Below are 14900 nucleotides of genomic sequence, written 5' to 3' on the forward strand. Positions count from 1 at the left end.
CCAGTCCTCAACCCTAAAATGCACAGTTTCTGGGACATCTGCACTTCAATGCACTGCAACGGCCTGCACCACGCCAGGGTGAGGCAACAGGTCGGGAGAAAGCACAGTACGTCCCAGTAAGCAGCAGCTCACCAACTCTTGCCTCCCCGCAACGTTCTCACCGGGGTATGTCAGCAAACCACACACGCCCATTCTAAGTGCAGTTTATTTCAGAGTGCAAAGCACATCAAGCAATAAGCGAATCAGTACAGCGATCTACAAGATCATTGATGTTCAACAATTGATGAGACTGTTGTCATGTCTGTCCACAGAACCCATTCAGAGAACGGGTACTTTTTGCTACTAGTTGATAAAACAAACAGTATTTGGTTGGGTAATATTACCATGTATTATTTAAAATACTCCATTGTTACTGGTCTCACTGTGATACAGTGAATAAATTCCTTCTCTCGTGACATGTATTTTCTACTAAACATCAATATTTTTGAGATTCACACTATAATGGGTGCATGTGCCTTTCAACCCCCTAACATTCTTTAGTTATACATCTAATCTTCTAAGAAAACACATACTATTTCCATATGGTCAGCTTGTAGTAGTATAAATTGGTGTAGCACTTTAAATAATGTTTTCATATCACACACAAGAAGCTGCATATCTTTGTCAAAATGACAACATGCTATGCCCTTATCACACTGTTTCTGTAGATGTTTGTGTTGAAAGTATATTTGTACAGCTCAGAGGTTTTTGGGCATCACATCAATTACAATGGAACTGGGCCTTTAGTTGAATTACAGTTTTAATTAGTTAATAAGATACATCACCTATAATCATTTAAACTGTGGCTTGGTGCCCAAAATAAATGCACTGTAGAATTCAATATATCTGGCACCCATTTTGAATGAGCCATAATGTAAACGGCCTTGTGTAAGGCATCTCCGCATTCTGTTTGTGTCATGGATCATTTTCTACAAATTGTATGACGGGCAGGAGGATTAAAATGCAACTTGCATTTCCACCACTCCCTTCCTCTCCGCCATACAAATACTCCAAAATGTGTGCTGGCATGCATTTTCATGGCGACGCAAATGGTGTGGATCGAAACATCAGCAGTCATGCGTAATTTAGCAAGCAGTGTTTACTTCATTTGCATGATGAGGTCCAAAAGGGAGGGCAAAAGGCAGCGACCAAGCATGAACATCACCTTTTGCGCTTCCCTTTAGCTCTCCACCATAAAAATGAGGAATATTTTGTGGTCATTACGAGTCACTCGGTCCGGAAATAACGGTGGCGGTAAACCCGCCGCCACTGTTGTTTCCGGACCGGGTGATCTCGAGTTCTGCAGGTGGACATGGAAACACCGGCACCATTACAAAATGGTGCCGGTGTTTCCACGTCCCCATTCCCATGGAGTCCTATGGGACTCCATGGGAATGGGGACTTACAGAATTCCACCTCCGGAATTCCCGGGTCACCGGGGTCGTAATGCCCCAGTAATTCCAGGAATCACAGAGGCGGAATGGTAATACCGGTCTGGCGGTAACCTGCCAGTTTTTCTGTCACGGTTACCGCTGGACTCATACTGATACCCATTGTGTTTAAGTGCCTGCTGTAGGTATACATATATAGTATCTGTATGTTTGCTCTGCGAGGAAAGCCTGCCCCATCACTGCTACTAGTCCTTCTCCTTCAACCCAATCCTGCTCTGTCTCCTGTGCTACAATTCTTCACCTTCATTCAGGATCTTTCCTTCCCCCTTCTTCAGCCCTTCTTATCCACAGTCCTTTTCCTTTCCCTTCTTCGTCTCCTTTATACAAGTCATAATTTACCTTCCTCTCCTTCTCCTTTGCCCCAATCCTCTTCCTTCATCCTAGTCCTTCTCCATCATCCAGTTTCTTCTTCTCCTTTGCCACAATCCCCCTCCTTCAACCCAATCTGTCTCCTTTCACGTAATTTTCCCCCTCACCATCCCAATCCTTCTCCTTAATCCAATTAATTCCCTTTTAATCAAATTCATCTACCTAGTCTTAGGCCTTTGATTTGGATTTTGGCCAAGTCCTTCTCCTTAGACCTCCTCCTTAGTTTTAGTCCTCATTCTTTGTTGCACCCCTTGTTTTAGCCCTCAGTACTGACACTAATGCTTCATACTAGTAATTTATTCAAGTACTTCTGCTCCATTCAAGTCATTTTCCTCTATCCAAGTACTAGTTAGTCCCTCGGGCACAGTCTCTCAATCATTCTCTCTCTTTTTCCCCAGTCAGTATCAATGCATTTCTTTTATTAGCATTTTTACTCTCCATCTCTAACTCTCTCTCTCCGTCTCTCTCTCTCTCTCTCTCTCTCTCTCTCTCTATCTCTCTCTCTCTCTCTCTCTCTCTCCCTATCTATCTCTCTTTTGTTCTCTTTCCATTTCTCTCACTGGGAAGTATTCAGCTTATCATGCGTGAAGTGTTGCAAGAGAAGATTAAGGAGACATCAAAGGCAGAATAGAGAGATTGTAAGAGAGTTGGACACAGAGAGCAGAAACTGTAATGTAACCTATACGAAATGTCCTCTGCTGTAGTGAAATAAACTCCTTAAGCCTCCAAATGAATCTGCATATGGCATTTCTACATTTAACAAATGGGGCAATGATTGTTTGCAGGGTCTGCGTTATGCACGGAAATCAATCTATAGTATTAAGCGTGAAACTTGCATGAAATGACTGAGCAGAGAACTTTTTGCAGTTGTCCTAGAGATACATGGAATGGTTTGAATTCTGCTAAAATGTATCTCAGCCAGAAATTATCACAAGGCCTTCAATCTATCAGATATTCTTTGCATCAGTTATAACTAGCATGCAGACATGAATGTTAATTACCTCCGTGCATGAGCATAACAGGCAAAGCTTAGTGCATATAGTTTCCTAATCTAACAAACACAAATTATTCAGCAGCACAACAATGATATGTTATCATATTTCATGATTGTCTCTTCTCATTCGGAGTGGCACAGTCCTACTTATTAGTACTGTGATGTGTAGATTATGGATTACACTGATCTGCTCGATATCACTTGCAGCTTTTTGCAATTCGGTTTTTAAAGTGTTTTTAGCATTATCGCAGATGCCTGACCGAATGGTAAAAAGATGAAAAAGCTTTGTATGGGTTTCCATAGCAGGTAATGAAAGCTGCAGGCGTTGTCCCTCAGTTTCTGGTGTTAAATATAATATGTGTTTATTCAGCCATCAAAAAGAAATTGCTACTTCAAACTTGCCATCCTGTGCAGCATTAGGAATGCAGAGAACTGGTCATCCAAAAAATCACCAGGGCACACAATGCAGAGGCTAGACCCAAGATCATGAATCTTGCTGTGAGTCTTCCTGTGCCCCATGTGCAGTGGAATTCACTTTGATGATTCAAGCCCAATCTAGTTTCCCAAGCAAGAACTAATAACTTATATCCATGCAGCTGAAACAAGTGTATACATGTGCACCCACCAATCCAGATCACTTATCATTTTCACACATACTGGCAAACCCATACCAATAGCTTGGTGAATGGGCAAGTCAGGGCAATATTTAAACACTGAGAGTAAATGAGACGTGAGTGGATGTTGGGATACGTAGGCAGGCTGTTGAAGCGAGTCGGCAGTGAAGATGGGGTTTGAGTACAGTAGGCGGTTGCCGCATATGAGGAAGTTAGGAAACATCAAGTGGAAATATAGGTGGAGTGTGGTAGTGGTGTAAGAAGTGGGAGTGCCGGAGGTTGTAGACAATGGTGGAAGAAGAGGCAAGAAGACAAACACCAGGATGAAGGAGGTTATCAAACCATGTGATCTGGAGGAAATGTTAAGAGAAGCGGGAGAAGTGCATTAAGAGGTAGCAGGAGGATGATGGTAAGTGGTGGTCACAGGTGAATGTCAGGTAGTGGCAGGAGAATAACATCAAGAGGTTCCAGAAGGCAGGGGTGGACTGGGAACTAAAAGAGGCCCTGGAAATAATTGCTGGGGACCAAAAGAGGTCCTGGAAATAAAGTTCAAAGTGGCCCCATATGGCACATTTTCACAATGCTTTTCTTATGAAAACATGTGGAAATACCACACAAAAGAGGCCCAGGGTGCAGAGGCCCACCGGGAAGTCTCCAGAGTTCCCTATAGGCCAGTCCACCCCTGCCAGAAGGAGAACAGCAATAAGTAGTCAGAGGAGAATTGAACTGGAGGAAGTGGTAAGTTGGGACATTATGTGGGAGAGGTTCAAGAGGAGGTTTAGGTAAAAGCTAGTCGGGAGGCTGGCAGAAGGCATGCTTGTCACAAGGTAGGGGGAAGGGAAGTAGCCTTGATATGAAGAGGTAGTAGTAGTCATGAGAATTTGACTCAGTGCATGTCCCTTCTGTGGCTCACATAAAGTGCCAAAGCCCTTCAAATTTACTTAATCCTAGATGGACATCTGGCTTGCTTCCATCAAAGCAGTGCATCAGAATCACAAAACAATAAACAGATTACAAATACGTTATAATTTATCATGAAGTACAACCGTAGGACTCAATCATGGATGCCCATAATAAGTCCAGAAGGGATATGGACTCAATGCATTTAAGCTAGGTTTTCTAAACATGATCCCATAGAGAACATGTATGTAGTGCTCTAACTCCAATGCCCTCATCCAGATCAGCTGGAACATTAGTGACCACCAGCTTCAACCACAGCTGGATTGAATAAAACATGATGTTTCCATCTATTGACATCCAGTGCTAGACCACAGGGATAGGGAAGTGATCTACACATCCAAAATAGCATATAATTGATGACAATGATGTTATGCCATACTGTTTCTTTTAAGTCCTTTCATTTTTGATTTGTCCTAGTCCCGATTATTGTTTCCACCTCCAAGGACATGTGCCAAAAATGCAATTACTCTCCCTGTATTGCTTTTAAATAAATAAACATAATTGTTGTGTTCTGCTTTCAGATTATGAACTTGAACGTGAAGTCAGCTTTCCTATTGGTAAAGCAGGTCTTTCCTCACATGGAGAAGCGTGGGTATGGTCACAAAGATGTGCAATAAAGTGGGTGAATATATGTGAGAGGCAGTGATTTTTGGAAGCAAAGATACAGAGCATCAATTATGTTCTACATTGTAAGGAAGCCAATATCAGGCACATTTAAAAAAATAAATAAATGGTGCTGGGAAGAAGTGAATGGGCATTCATCTAAAGAGTTAAAGTTATGGGCTTGTCTCTCCAGGAAGATTCTCTGTGAAATTTTCTGGAAGGAGAAAGAGTTGAAAAGAGCGAGGGAAAGACAAAGATAGCAGAAGAGACACATGGGAAATGAGTCAGAGGAAGAAAGACCAGGTGGGAGAGAAGCAATGATCTTCCCTGTGTATTGCATTACCACTCAGGCCTACTCAACTTTTGAGTGTCTGGTCTGCAGGCTCCCCTCTCTCTAAGCTCTTCACTCCTGTTGGCCAACTTCTATCAGCGACCTTTTGGAATGGGCTGTACCGGCCTCCTCTCTCCTCCCCTTCTCTTCTCAACGCCTTCTCGACTCACCTGATTCCATAGGTCCTTTCTGCAATCTTTGCAACTCTCTCTCTCTTTGAATCTTACCCTCTGCCCCAACGCAGACCGCTGGCCACAGCTTGGATGCTCTCCTCTCAACTGACATTCCTTTATCGATCCCTCTCACTACTTCTCTCTTCTGGACTGATCACTCTCTCCTCTCTTTTCACTTGACGCTCTCTTCTCCTCTTGCATCGGTAAGCCCAGCACTGCCTCCCATCTACAAGGTCATAGAACCCATGAAAAGAGTGTCATTAGCTGCCTCTGCCTCTACCTACTCTGCTCCTTCTTCTCCCGAGGCTGACTCCCACCCTGACACAGCCCACTCTAACTTTAATCTCTGTTTCCAACACTCTTGATATTCTTTCCCCTGTCATAAGGGTACAACTGAAGTGTACCAAAAAGTGCAACTCTTGGTACGGCTCCGAACTGGCTGCCCTTAAACTCAAGTGCAGGGCAGCTAAATAGAAATGGGATTCTTCTGGCGAACCCTCTGACAAACTGGCTTGCCGCCTCCTTCAATGGCATTATAGACTCTGCCTGCGTTACAAGAAAAGAGTCTTTATTCAAGCCTGCATCTCTGTGGTGTCCAATAACATGGCTGAACTTTTCAAAGTCTGCAAGGAACTAGCCAACCCTACCACAGCTTCCTCCAGCATTGCACCCACCTATGCCATTTGCTCAGCCATGGCTGCACACTTCACCTCAAAAATACAGGATATCCTATCCTCTCTCTCTTCCTCACCACCTCATGCACCAACATCTCTAGTACAACCCTTGGCCACCACCACCCCTCACCTTCTCTCTTCTCTCTCCCCTGTCACACCTGAGGATTTAACTAGACAACTCTAGTCTATGAAAGCCTCCTCCAAACAGGTGGACCACTGCCCCTCCAAAACCATCAGGGACAACATTGAGTCTCTCACCCCAGCCTTCGCCGACCTCTGCAACCTCTCCTTCACCACTGGAGTTTTCCCCACTGTTCCTAAGCACTCCTTTGTGCACCCTCTCCTCAAAAAACCTTCTGCTGACCCTTACATTCCAGCAAACTATCGCCGGATCAGTATTACTCCTTTCCTGGAGAAGTTGGCTATTTCTCAGCTTACCTTCCAAACTGAATCTGTTGGTTGCTTCCATGACCACTGATCTGACTTTAGAGCTTCCAGAGGCACGGAAACTGTTCTTCTGAACACCCGTGAGGATCTGCTTGCAAATCTTGACTCTAATTCTCCCTTTGTCCTCATTCAATTCGACCTCTCTTCTGCCTTCGATACAGTGAACCACAACACCCTGATGGCATGTCTCTGTGATCCCCTGGGCATCACTGATCAGGCCTTGGTGTGGCTAACCTTCTTTTCTCCAACCGCGCATCCCAGGTGGAATTGGAGTCCTTCCTCTCCCATATCACTCTCTCTACATGCTGTGTCTAACCTATCCCCCTGGTTTTTAAATAGCTACACAGCCCCCCTGCCCCCACTGGCCCATATGATAGCCACCTTCACCTCCAACTTTCAATGTTACGCGGATGTCACCCAGCTCTCCTTCAGGCTAACTTCGGTCTCCTCCTCTTCCTCACTCATACCTGACTGTCCACACTTCAATTGTGGTGTATTGCAAATGGCCTCTGCCTCAATGCCAGTAAAACAGAGATTGTCCTTTTCCGGACCCCTGCTCCCGCCTTCTCTCTTTCTATCTGGCTGGCCTCCCTTGGCCCTGCGCCTCCATCTACCAATGAGGCAAAAAATTGGGAGGTCATCTTCAACTCCACTCTCTCCTTCTCGTCTCACATCGCGGACATCTCTAAAAAGTCCTACTACCAACTGCACCTTCTCAGAGGTATTCTACCATTTCTCACCTCCCACCAGAGGCTCACTGTCTCCAGAGCCCTGGTCCTCTCTAGACTGGACTACTGCAACAACCTCTTTCACAACCTGCCCTCTTCTACCCTCCGTCCTCTGCAACTCATCCAGAACAGAACTGCACAACTTATCCTTGGCCTCAAGCCCAGGGACAGCATCGGGCTCCTTGTGGCTGCAAGGATTAAGTTCAAGACCCTTTGTATTGTCCACAAGGATTTCTGGGGCCTAGGCCCACTCTATCTGCAACGCTCTCTTCCTAAATACTAAAGTTCCCGAGCCCTCCGCTCGTCTGCCTCCAAATCTCTGCAGGTGAGATGCTCTACAAGCAGAGACTTGAGGGAATCTTTATACACTGAAGGTGCCTCCCTCTGGAACAGCGTCCCTGCCTCTCTCCATCTTGAGCCGGATCTCCTTCAATTCCGGAAACTTCTCATGACTTTCCTCTTGGCCTCCTCCTTCTCTCTCCCTCTCCCCTGCTAACTACCTCTTTCTGCTCTATCGCCCTCTCCCCACTACTTTTGCTCAGTTTTGCTGACTGGCTGCATGGTGTAACTTCAGAGACCCACAGGTCCCAAGGTACCCTCGCCAGTCTCCAGCACTTGCCCCCAGACCTTGTACTTTCCACAGAACTTCTGCACTTCGTTTTGACCTATGAGAATGGTATCTCTGCACTTAACCTATGTTCTGATGGGACTGGGCTCACTTGGTCCCAATTCCCCCCCCCACCTGAGCACCTTTCTGTTCACCTGCATAAAATGAATGTACCATGCCTAGTAAGATTGTTTGTCTTGCCTTCCCTATGTCTTCCCCTCCCTTGCATGGTTGCACTTTGAAACACTTGTATATAAGCACATAATAAATAAACAATCAGTCAATCAATCAAAGGGAAGTAATGATGGATGGTCTTAGCAATGGAAGTAAAGTTGAGGAAATAAAGCAAAAAGAAAATGTAGAGAAGAATAGAGGGAGCATAGCGAGTTGGAGGAAGTTGAATAGTGATCAACGACTGAAAACAGACTGCAAAGAATGGCGAGACATTGAAAAGGGGAATATGACACAAAGAGAGGAGTAAGATGATTTTCTACTGAAAAGGAATGTGGTGGAAAAGGAAGAATTGGGAAGGGGCATATGGTACACTACACCAGATAAAGATGAGGAGACTTGAAAGCACCTTGAGAGATCATGGGTTGTCACAAAGGGATGACTTTGATTTTCTTATTTCTTCCTCTTTCCCTTGCATCATTGTGCCCTTACTCGTCACTTGCAAATTATGAAAACAAGATTATCCTGCATGCATTAAAAAAAAAACGTTTTAAACATAAATAAACAGGAAGACTACAGACGTCATTTGATTGAAAGAAGGAAGTGAAACCCCACATGCTCAATAATTAAATGTTCATTGCATATGAGCCCCCGCTCACAGAGATCTTTACCTGTTTTCCTCTGCAGTGGTGGATCCATTGTTCTCACTTCATCTGTGCTCGGATTTTCAAGCCTTGCTGTAAGTAATGGTAATCGTTTTAATACTTGTTTTTTGTATAAATTGACCTATATTTAGAATGAGTTATGCACAACAGACACAGTCTTATTGTTTCTTATGAGAATCTTACATTTTAGTTTCCACAATCTGACACTTAACCATATAATTGCATCCCAGATCTTGGCACCTGCTGATGCTATCAAATGGGATGCTGTCAAACATCTCCTGCGTCATTACAGAAACCTTGCAGTGGTGCAACTGAAATTAGCACTACGGCAAACATGTCCCTTATGCAAAAACATGTTCTTTCAGTGCATGTTTGTAACAGGGCAATATTTGTTGAAATCATAATACTGTGCCATGGTGCAATATTGTATTAAAGGAATATGTGTTTTGCATTAGAACAGTTTCCCATAGTGCCCATTGTACTTGCACTGATGCAAAGTTTATTTTATATTTCCCCAGGCTTGCAGCCTCCATTATCCTATGTTAACTCCAGGAGAGAACTACATTTGTGGAATCCAGCCCCATCTAATTTCAAAACACTTCAAAGGTTTAAAACGTGTGTATCCTTCCATTACAATCTTCCCAAAGATGTGTGCTGTGTATGCTCACCTCCAAACCAGATGAACCCATGAGATTATCACACCAGTCCTTCAACCTTACACAATTACCCATAAGAGTTATGTCTCCCTGCTTCCTCTTTCGTACAATAAGAACATTAAAGGGTGGCTTTCAAGGTCTCCTTGATGTCACAAAACAGTAGCCATATTTGTTCGAAGCCCTTCTCTGTTCATTGTGTGCTAGTAGTGGATATGGTAAAAACCTGTATGTCTTAACTCTGAAATCATTTGCATCTTAAAAAGTGTCAACACTGCTATAGCGTTCCCACCTGCTCCTTTACGATGTGTACTCTCTTCCCACCCTTGGCCTTTCTCTGCTGTTCTGCTAAAGCATGTTACAGTGCCATACCCCTAAGAGGAGAGCCATAGCAGCCAATAGGAGTCCCCTACCCAAAGGTAAAGGTTTGAGTGACGTGATAACAGTTAATTAGAGCTGAGGGCCTCAATTCGATAATTCAAATCCTTCTGATTTTATAGAAATTAGCACTTAAGGGCAACATCTGAGGTACATTATTTTGAGGGGAAAAAAGAAAACGCTATTGCTAAGATGGCTCTCTGTAAATAGTGGACACCATGAATCAGAAGCGGCATATGAGGTGAGGTATGCTGTGGATACAAGGATTGTGTATTTGGTTAACATGTTTCCGTGAGCGCAATGTAGGGGAAAGTCGGCGGGTGGTTGCTGGCGAGGAGCAGGGGCAGGGGAGGGCATGCAAGAGCTTGCTCAAAACATAGGCGTATACTATTAGGTAATGACAGTGAATTGAGCATCTTGCAATTACCAAGTGTTACGTGTTGATGAACCCAATCCCATGACATTCAAGACAAAAATACCCTAAAGATCTGAGTACACATTAGCTGTGCATGCACATTGCCGCCCTAAATGTGGGCTAGGAGTCATTGCCCAGAGACTACCAGACTCCATAATGTTAGTATCCTCTACTTTCTGCATCATAAGTACCATATGTGGGGTGACCAAATGGGCTGAATATCTTAAAAAAGTTGTTTGATGGAAAGCCAGCAGTGGTATGACGAAGATCCCTGGGTCTCCTCACTTGGTATCAGACAGTGGGAAAATGCAGTCTAGTCATGAGAGAAAAGGGGGACAATGAACATTGTGACGTGGCAGAGGAGAGTATTATGAGGGGAAAGGAGGTGAGGATCAGAAGGTGGCAAGAGAGGAGTATCTGCGAATGTGAGGAAATAAACCTTCAGATGTGGCAGGAAGAGAGTATTTAGATGTGGCATGGAGATATTCTACATTCTCGAGAAGACATTTCAACTGATGCATCTGTTGAGGAAGGACTATTCTCATTTTTTTTTCTTTTTAAATGTTGCCCAAAGAGGAATTTTTTTTATTGTTTACTTAATTCTGTTTTCTGATTTTTTTTGGGGCACTTTTATGCAACCCTCCTTTCGCTTGATGACAGAAATTAAGGTTTTAACTAAGTTTTACAGTTGTACATTTCACTATTGGAAGTTGTGTGACAAATTTGGTATGGCATTGAAACCAAGTAACTGAAAAATAATTCTGGTCATGCGTATCACATGGCACACTTTGAAAATGCCTCTGCGGTCATATAATGGCGGTTGCAGATTCAAACTGGGGAGAGAATTTCTGACAGTAAATGTTGGAGGGAGCTTTGTTTTCCTTACCTAGTGGTGTCAGATTTCAGTATTGATTTGGAGTGAACAGTGTGTTTGTGAACTGTCGTAATCAGAGGTGATCAGTTAAGTGTGCACTAACAAGAACACTAGAGAGGTGGCATTCAACTGTGCCTTATCATCAAGCAACACCAGGCTTTGGTAGGGGGTATGGCATGAGTCATACACCTTTTGATAGAGCAGACGCATTCACAGTGTTGCTGCAGTTATGTTCAGCTGGCAAACACTTAGCATAACACCTACCATATATCATGTTGAGTGCTCTCGTTCCTGCTTTGAGGATCATTGGGAAGACACTCTGCTGAGATAATTTGGTTTGGGGTACAGACCACCCAGCAAAACTCAACAAGTCACCATGCAAATTGATTAATTGTAAAGGCACCCCTGCTGGTGTAATGAGCTGGAGTTTGGTCAAGCTCTGTGTACTGTAGTGTCATCAGGTGTCATGAGAAGGCGGTTTGCGAGGCATGTACACACTTACAAAGCAATTGATAACTTATCTTTTGGTGGCATGTCAAGAACGGGAATTAAGAACATAAATAACACGTTGGGACATCTGCGAACCCTGGTGGCATGTGTCCCCCCTCTGGGTATCAACATTCCAAACCTGAATACCCACAAGGTTATTGTGCAGGCATTTGGAGCTTCTCCCTTTAAATAGCGTCAGGAACTTTGCACATGTATTGACAGTGAGGAAGATACAGATGTGGACTCACTGCAGTGGAATTTCTGACCTCTCCTTTGTCGTTATAATCAAGCAATTATCATGTCACAAGGCAGTAAAGTTGTATAGGATAGTGTCATTCCAGATAGAAGTCTGGGTTTTCTAAAGGACACACTTATATCTTTTAGCAAGAGGTCTCTGGTAATTCTCTTCAGGTGATTATTTTTTGTCTGTTCCATTGAATTTGTATCCCTGTTGTTCTAGTATACATTTCCATAGTTTCCCATTATACTTGGGGTTAGGGGATTGGTGTCACCACAGCAATTGTAAGTGATTGGTCCCATTCTCCTCTGTTTCCAAATGTTGATGTTGCATGTTTTTTTTTCCATTTACAGAAGTTGATTGTGCTTCTGTGGTAGCTATGGTACAATAAAAAGAATTGTAGGTCGCTCCAGACCCAGGGGCAGAGGTGCTTAGCTGATCCACTTTGATTGCTATTGTGCGTCATGCGTTTTAAACAAAAAAAAACTTTCTCTTGCACCCAAACTTGATCTATATGTTTCCTCTATTTCATAATCCTTTATTTTCTGGTTAGTTCCCCTACTGTAATGAACATATTTATTTATTTAAGTTTTAATGTGATATAGGCGGTAATTCATAGAATTCAGCACACAAGTGGCGCACGCGGCTTGTGCACAGTGTGCGCATGCGACAGTCTTCGCCAGCCGCGTGCGCCAAAATCCATTTCCGCGCACAGCGTATTCATGGATTTTAACATCTATTACCAGCCGTGGCGCAGAGTGGTGCAGTGTCCCTGCAGCAGCGCCAGTTACGCCCCCAACCCCTCCCCGGGCGCTATGCACAGCGCACAAATCCCGTCCATGGCGCACAAGCCAGTGGACCAGCATACAGGCCCCCAACCACGAAAAACGCCTGTAAAACTCCCCGCGCACCCCTCCGAATACACGTACACCCCTGCGCGGGGTGAATCACACGCGATTGTCCCTCTGCGAGCGGGGTACGTGTATTAATGGGGTTCGCGTGGAGTTCCACACGCAATTGGCCCTGTGCGAGCAGGGTACGTGTATTACAGGGGTTCGCGTGGAGTTCCACACGCGATTGTCCCTGTGCGAGCGGGGTACGTGTATTACAGGGGTTTGCGGGGAGTTCCACACGTGATTGGCCCTGTGCGAGCGGGGTACATGTATTACTGGGGTTCGCAGAGAGTTTCACACGCGATTGGCCCTGTGCGAGCGGGGTATGTGTATTACTGGTGTTCACAGGGAGTTCCACACGCGATTGGCCCTGTGTGAGCTGGGTAGATGTATTACTGGGGTTCGCGTGGAGTTCCACACGCAATTGGCCCTGTGAGAGTGGGGTATGTGTATTACTGGGGTTCGCGTGGAGAATCACACGCGATCTGCCCTGTGTGAGCAGGGTACATGTATTACTGGGGTTCGCGGGGAGTTCCACACGCGATTGGCCCTGTGCGAGCGGGGTACATGTATTACTGGGGTTCGTGTGGAGAATCACACGTGATTGGCCCTGTGCGAGCAGGGTACGTGTATTACTGGGGTTCGTGGGGAGTTCCATACGCGATTGGCCCTGTGTGAGCGGGGTACGTGTATTACTGGGGTTCGCGTGGAGTTCCACACGCAATTGGCCCTGTGCGAGCGGGGTACGTGTATTACTGGGGTTCGCGGGGAGTTCCACACGCGATTGGCCTTGTGCGAGTGGGGTACGTGTATTACTGGGGTTTGCGGGGAGAATCAAACCCGATTGGCCCTGTGCGAGCGGGGTACATGTATTACTGGGGTTCGCGGGGAGTTCCACACGCGATTGGCCCTGTGCGAGCGAGGTACGTGTATTACTGGGGTTCGCGTGGAGTTCCACATGCAATTGGCCCTGTGCGAGCAGGGCACGTGTATTACTGGGGTTCGCGGGGAGTTCCACACGCGATTGGCCCTGTGCGAGCGGGGTACGTGTATTACTGGGGTTTGCGGAGAGAATCAAACCCGATTGGCCCTGTGCGAGCGGGGTACATGTATTACTGGGGTTCGTGCGGAGTTCCACACGCGATTGGCCCTGTGCGAGCGGGGTACATGTATTACTGGGGTTTGCGTGGAGAATCACACGCGATTGGCCCTGTGCAAGCGGGGTACGTGTATTACTGGGGTTCGCGGGGAGTTCCACATGCGATTGGCCCTGTGCGAGCGGGGTATGTGTATTACTGGGGTTCGCGGGGAGAATCACATGCAATTGGCCCTGTGTGAGCAGGGTACGTGTATTACTGGGGTTCACGGGGAGAATCACACGTGATTAGCCCTGTGCGAATGGGGTATGTGTATTGATGGGGTTCGCGTGGAGTTCCACACGCAATTGGCCCTGTGCGAGCGGGGTACATGTATTACTGGGGTTTGCGGGGAGTCCCACACGTGAATTGGAAGTGTTGGTCCTCCCAGGTGTGCCCTCAACCCCCTCCACGGCCTCTGCAGGCAGCCCACCCCGCAGGGGACTACCATGCACCCCTGGTCATGTCCCGCAGGCAGCCCATTCACCATGGGCATGCCCCCCAATCAGCCCACATGTCACCTTGCATTAGTGATCACCAACTCATGTCCCCCAGCAGCCCCACATCCCAGCAGTGAGGGGCACCTGCCAGCAGGTCCCGACTCATGTCCCCCAGCACCCCCACCCACCCAGCGGTGAGGCTCAGGCCCTGACTCATGTCCCCCAGCACCCCCACCCACCCTGCAGTGAGGGGCACCTGCCAGCAGGCCCCGACTCATGTCCCCCCAACATGTCATCATGATCCACAATCATGGGCCTCATGGCCTCCCAAATCCCACCGCACGCCACCCATGTGCAAAGACCCAACCAAGTATCCCATTCACCCCACATTGAAATTCCCATTACATGATACAACCCAACTGCCAAGAATGTACATCAACACATGTCTGTCACACACACACAATGGGTGCTGGTGAAAACCTACACCGTGACATGCATGAAACCAATGAGAGAATACTACACATCAAAGTAATAAACCAAAATGTATTGAACACAAAA

General features: G+C 45.8%; 1 protein-coding gene across 1 annotated transcript in view; it reads left to right on the plus strand.

Moving 5' to 3' along the window:
• LOC138491915 (dehydrogenase/reductase SDR family member 4-like) overlaps positions 1-14900 on the plus strand; it is a 295693-nt gene that overhangs the window by 188242 nt on the left and 92551 nt on the right. The window contains exons 5-6 of the mRNA XM_069618778.1: positions 4949-5019; positions 8849-8900. Of these exons, the coding sequence (XP_069474879.1) occupies positions 4949-5019; positions 8849-8900 (123 nt within the window). The remainder of the gene's footprint in view (positions 1-4948; positions 5020-8848; positions 8901-14900) is intronic.

This window comes from Ambystoma mexicanum, chromosome 10 (assembly GCF_040938575.1).
Source record: "Ambystoma mexicanum isolate Mex_15411 chromosome 10, UKY_AmexF1_1, whole genome shotgun sequence".
Classification (NCBI taxonomy): Eukaryota; Metazoa; Chordata; class Amphibia; order Caudata; family Ambystomatidae; genus Ambystoma; species Ambystoma mexicanum.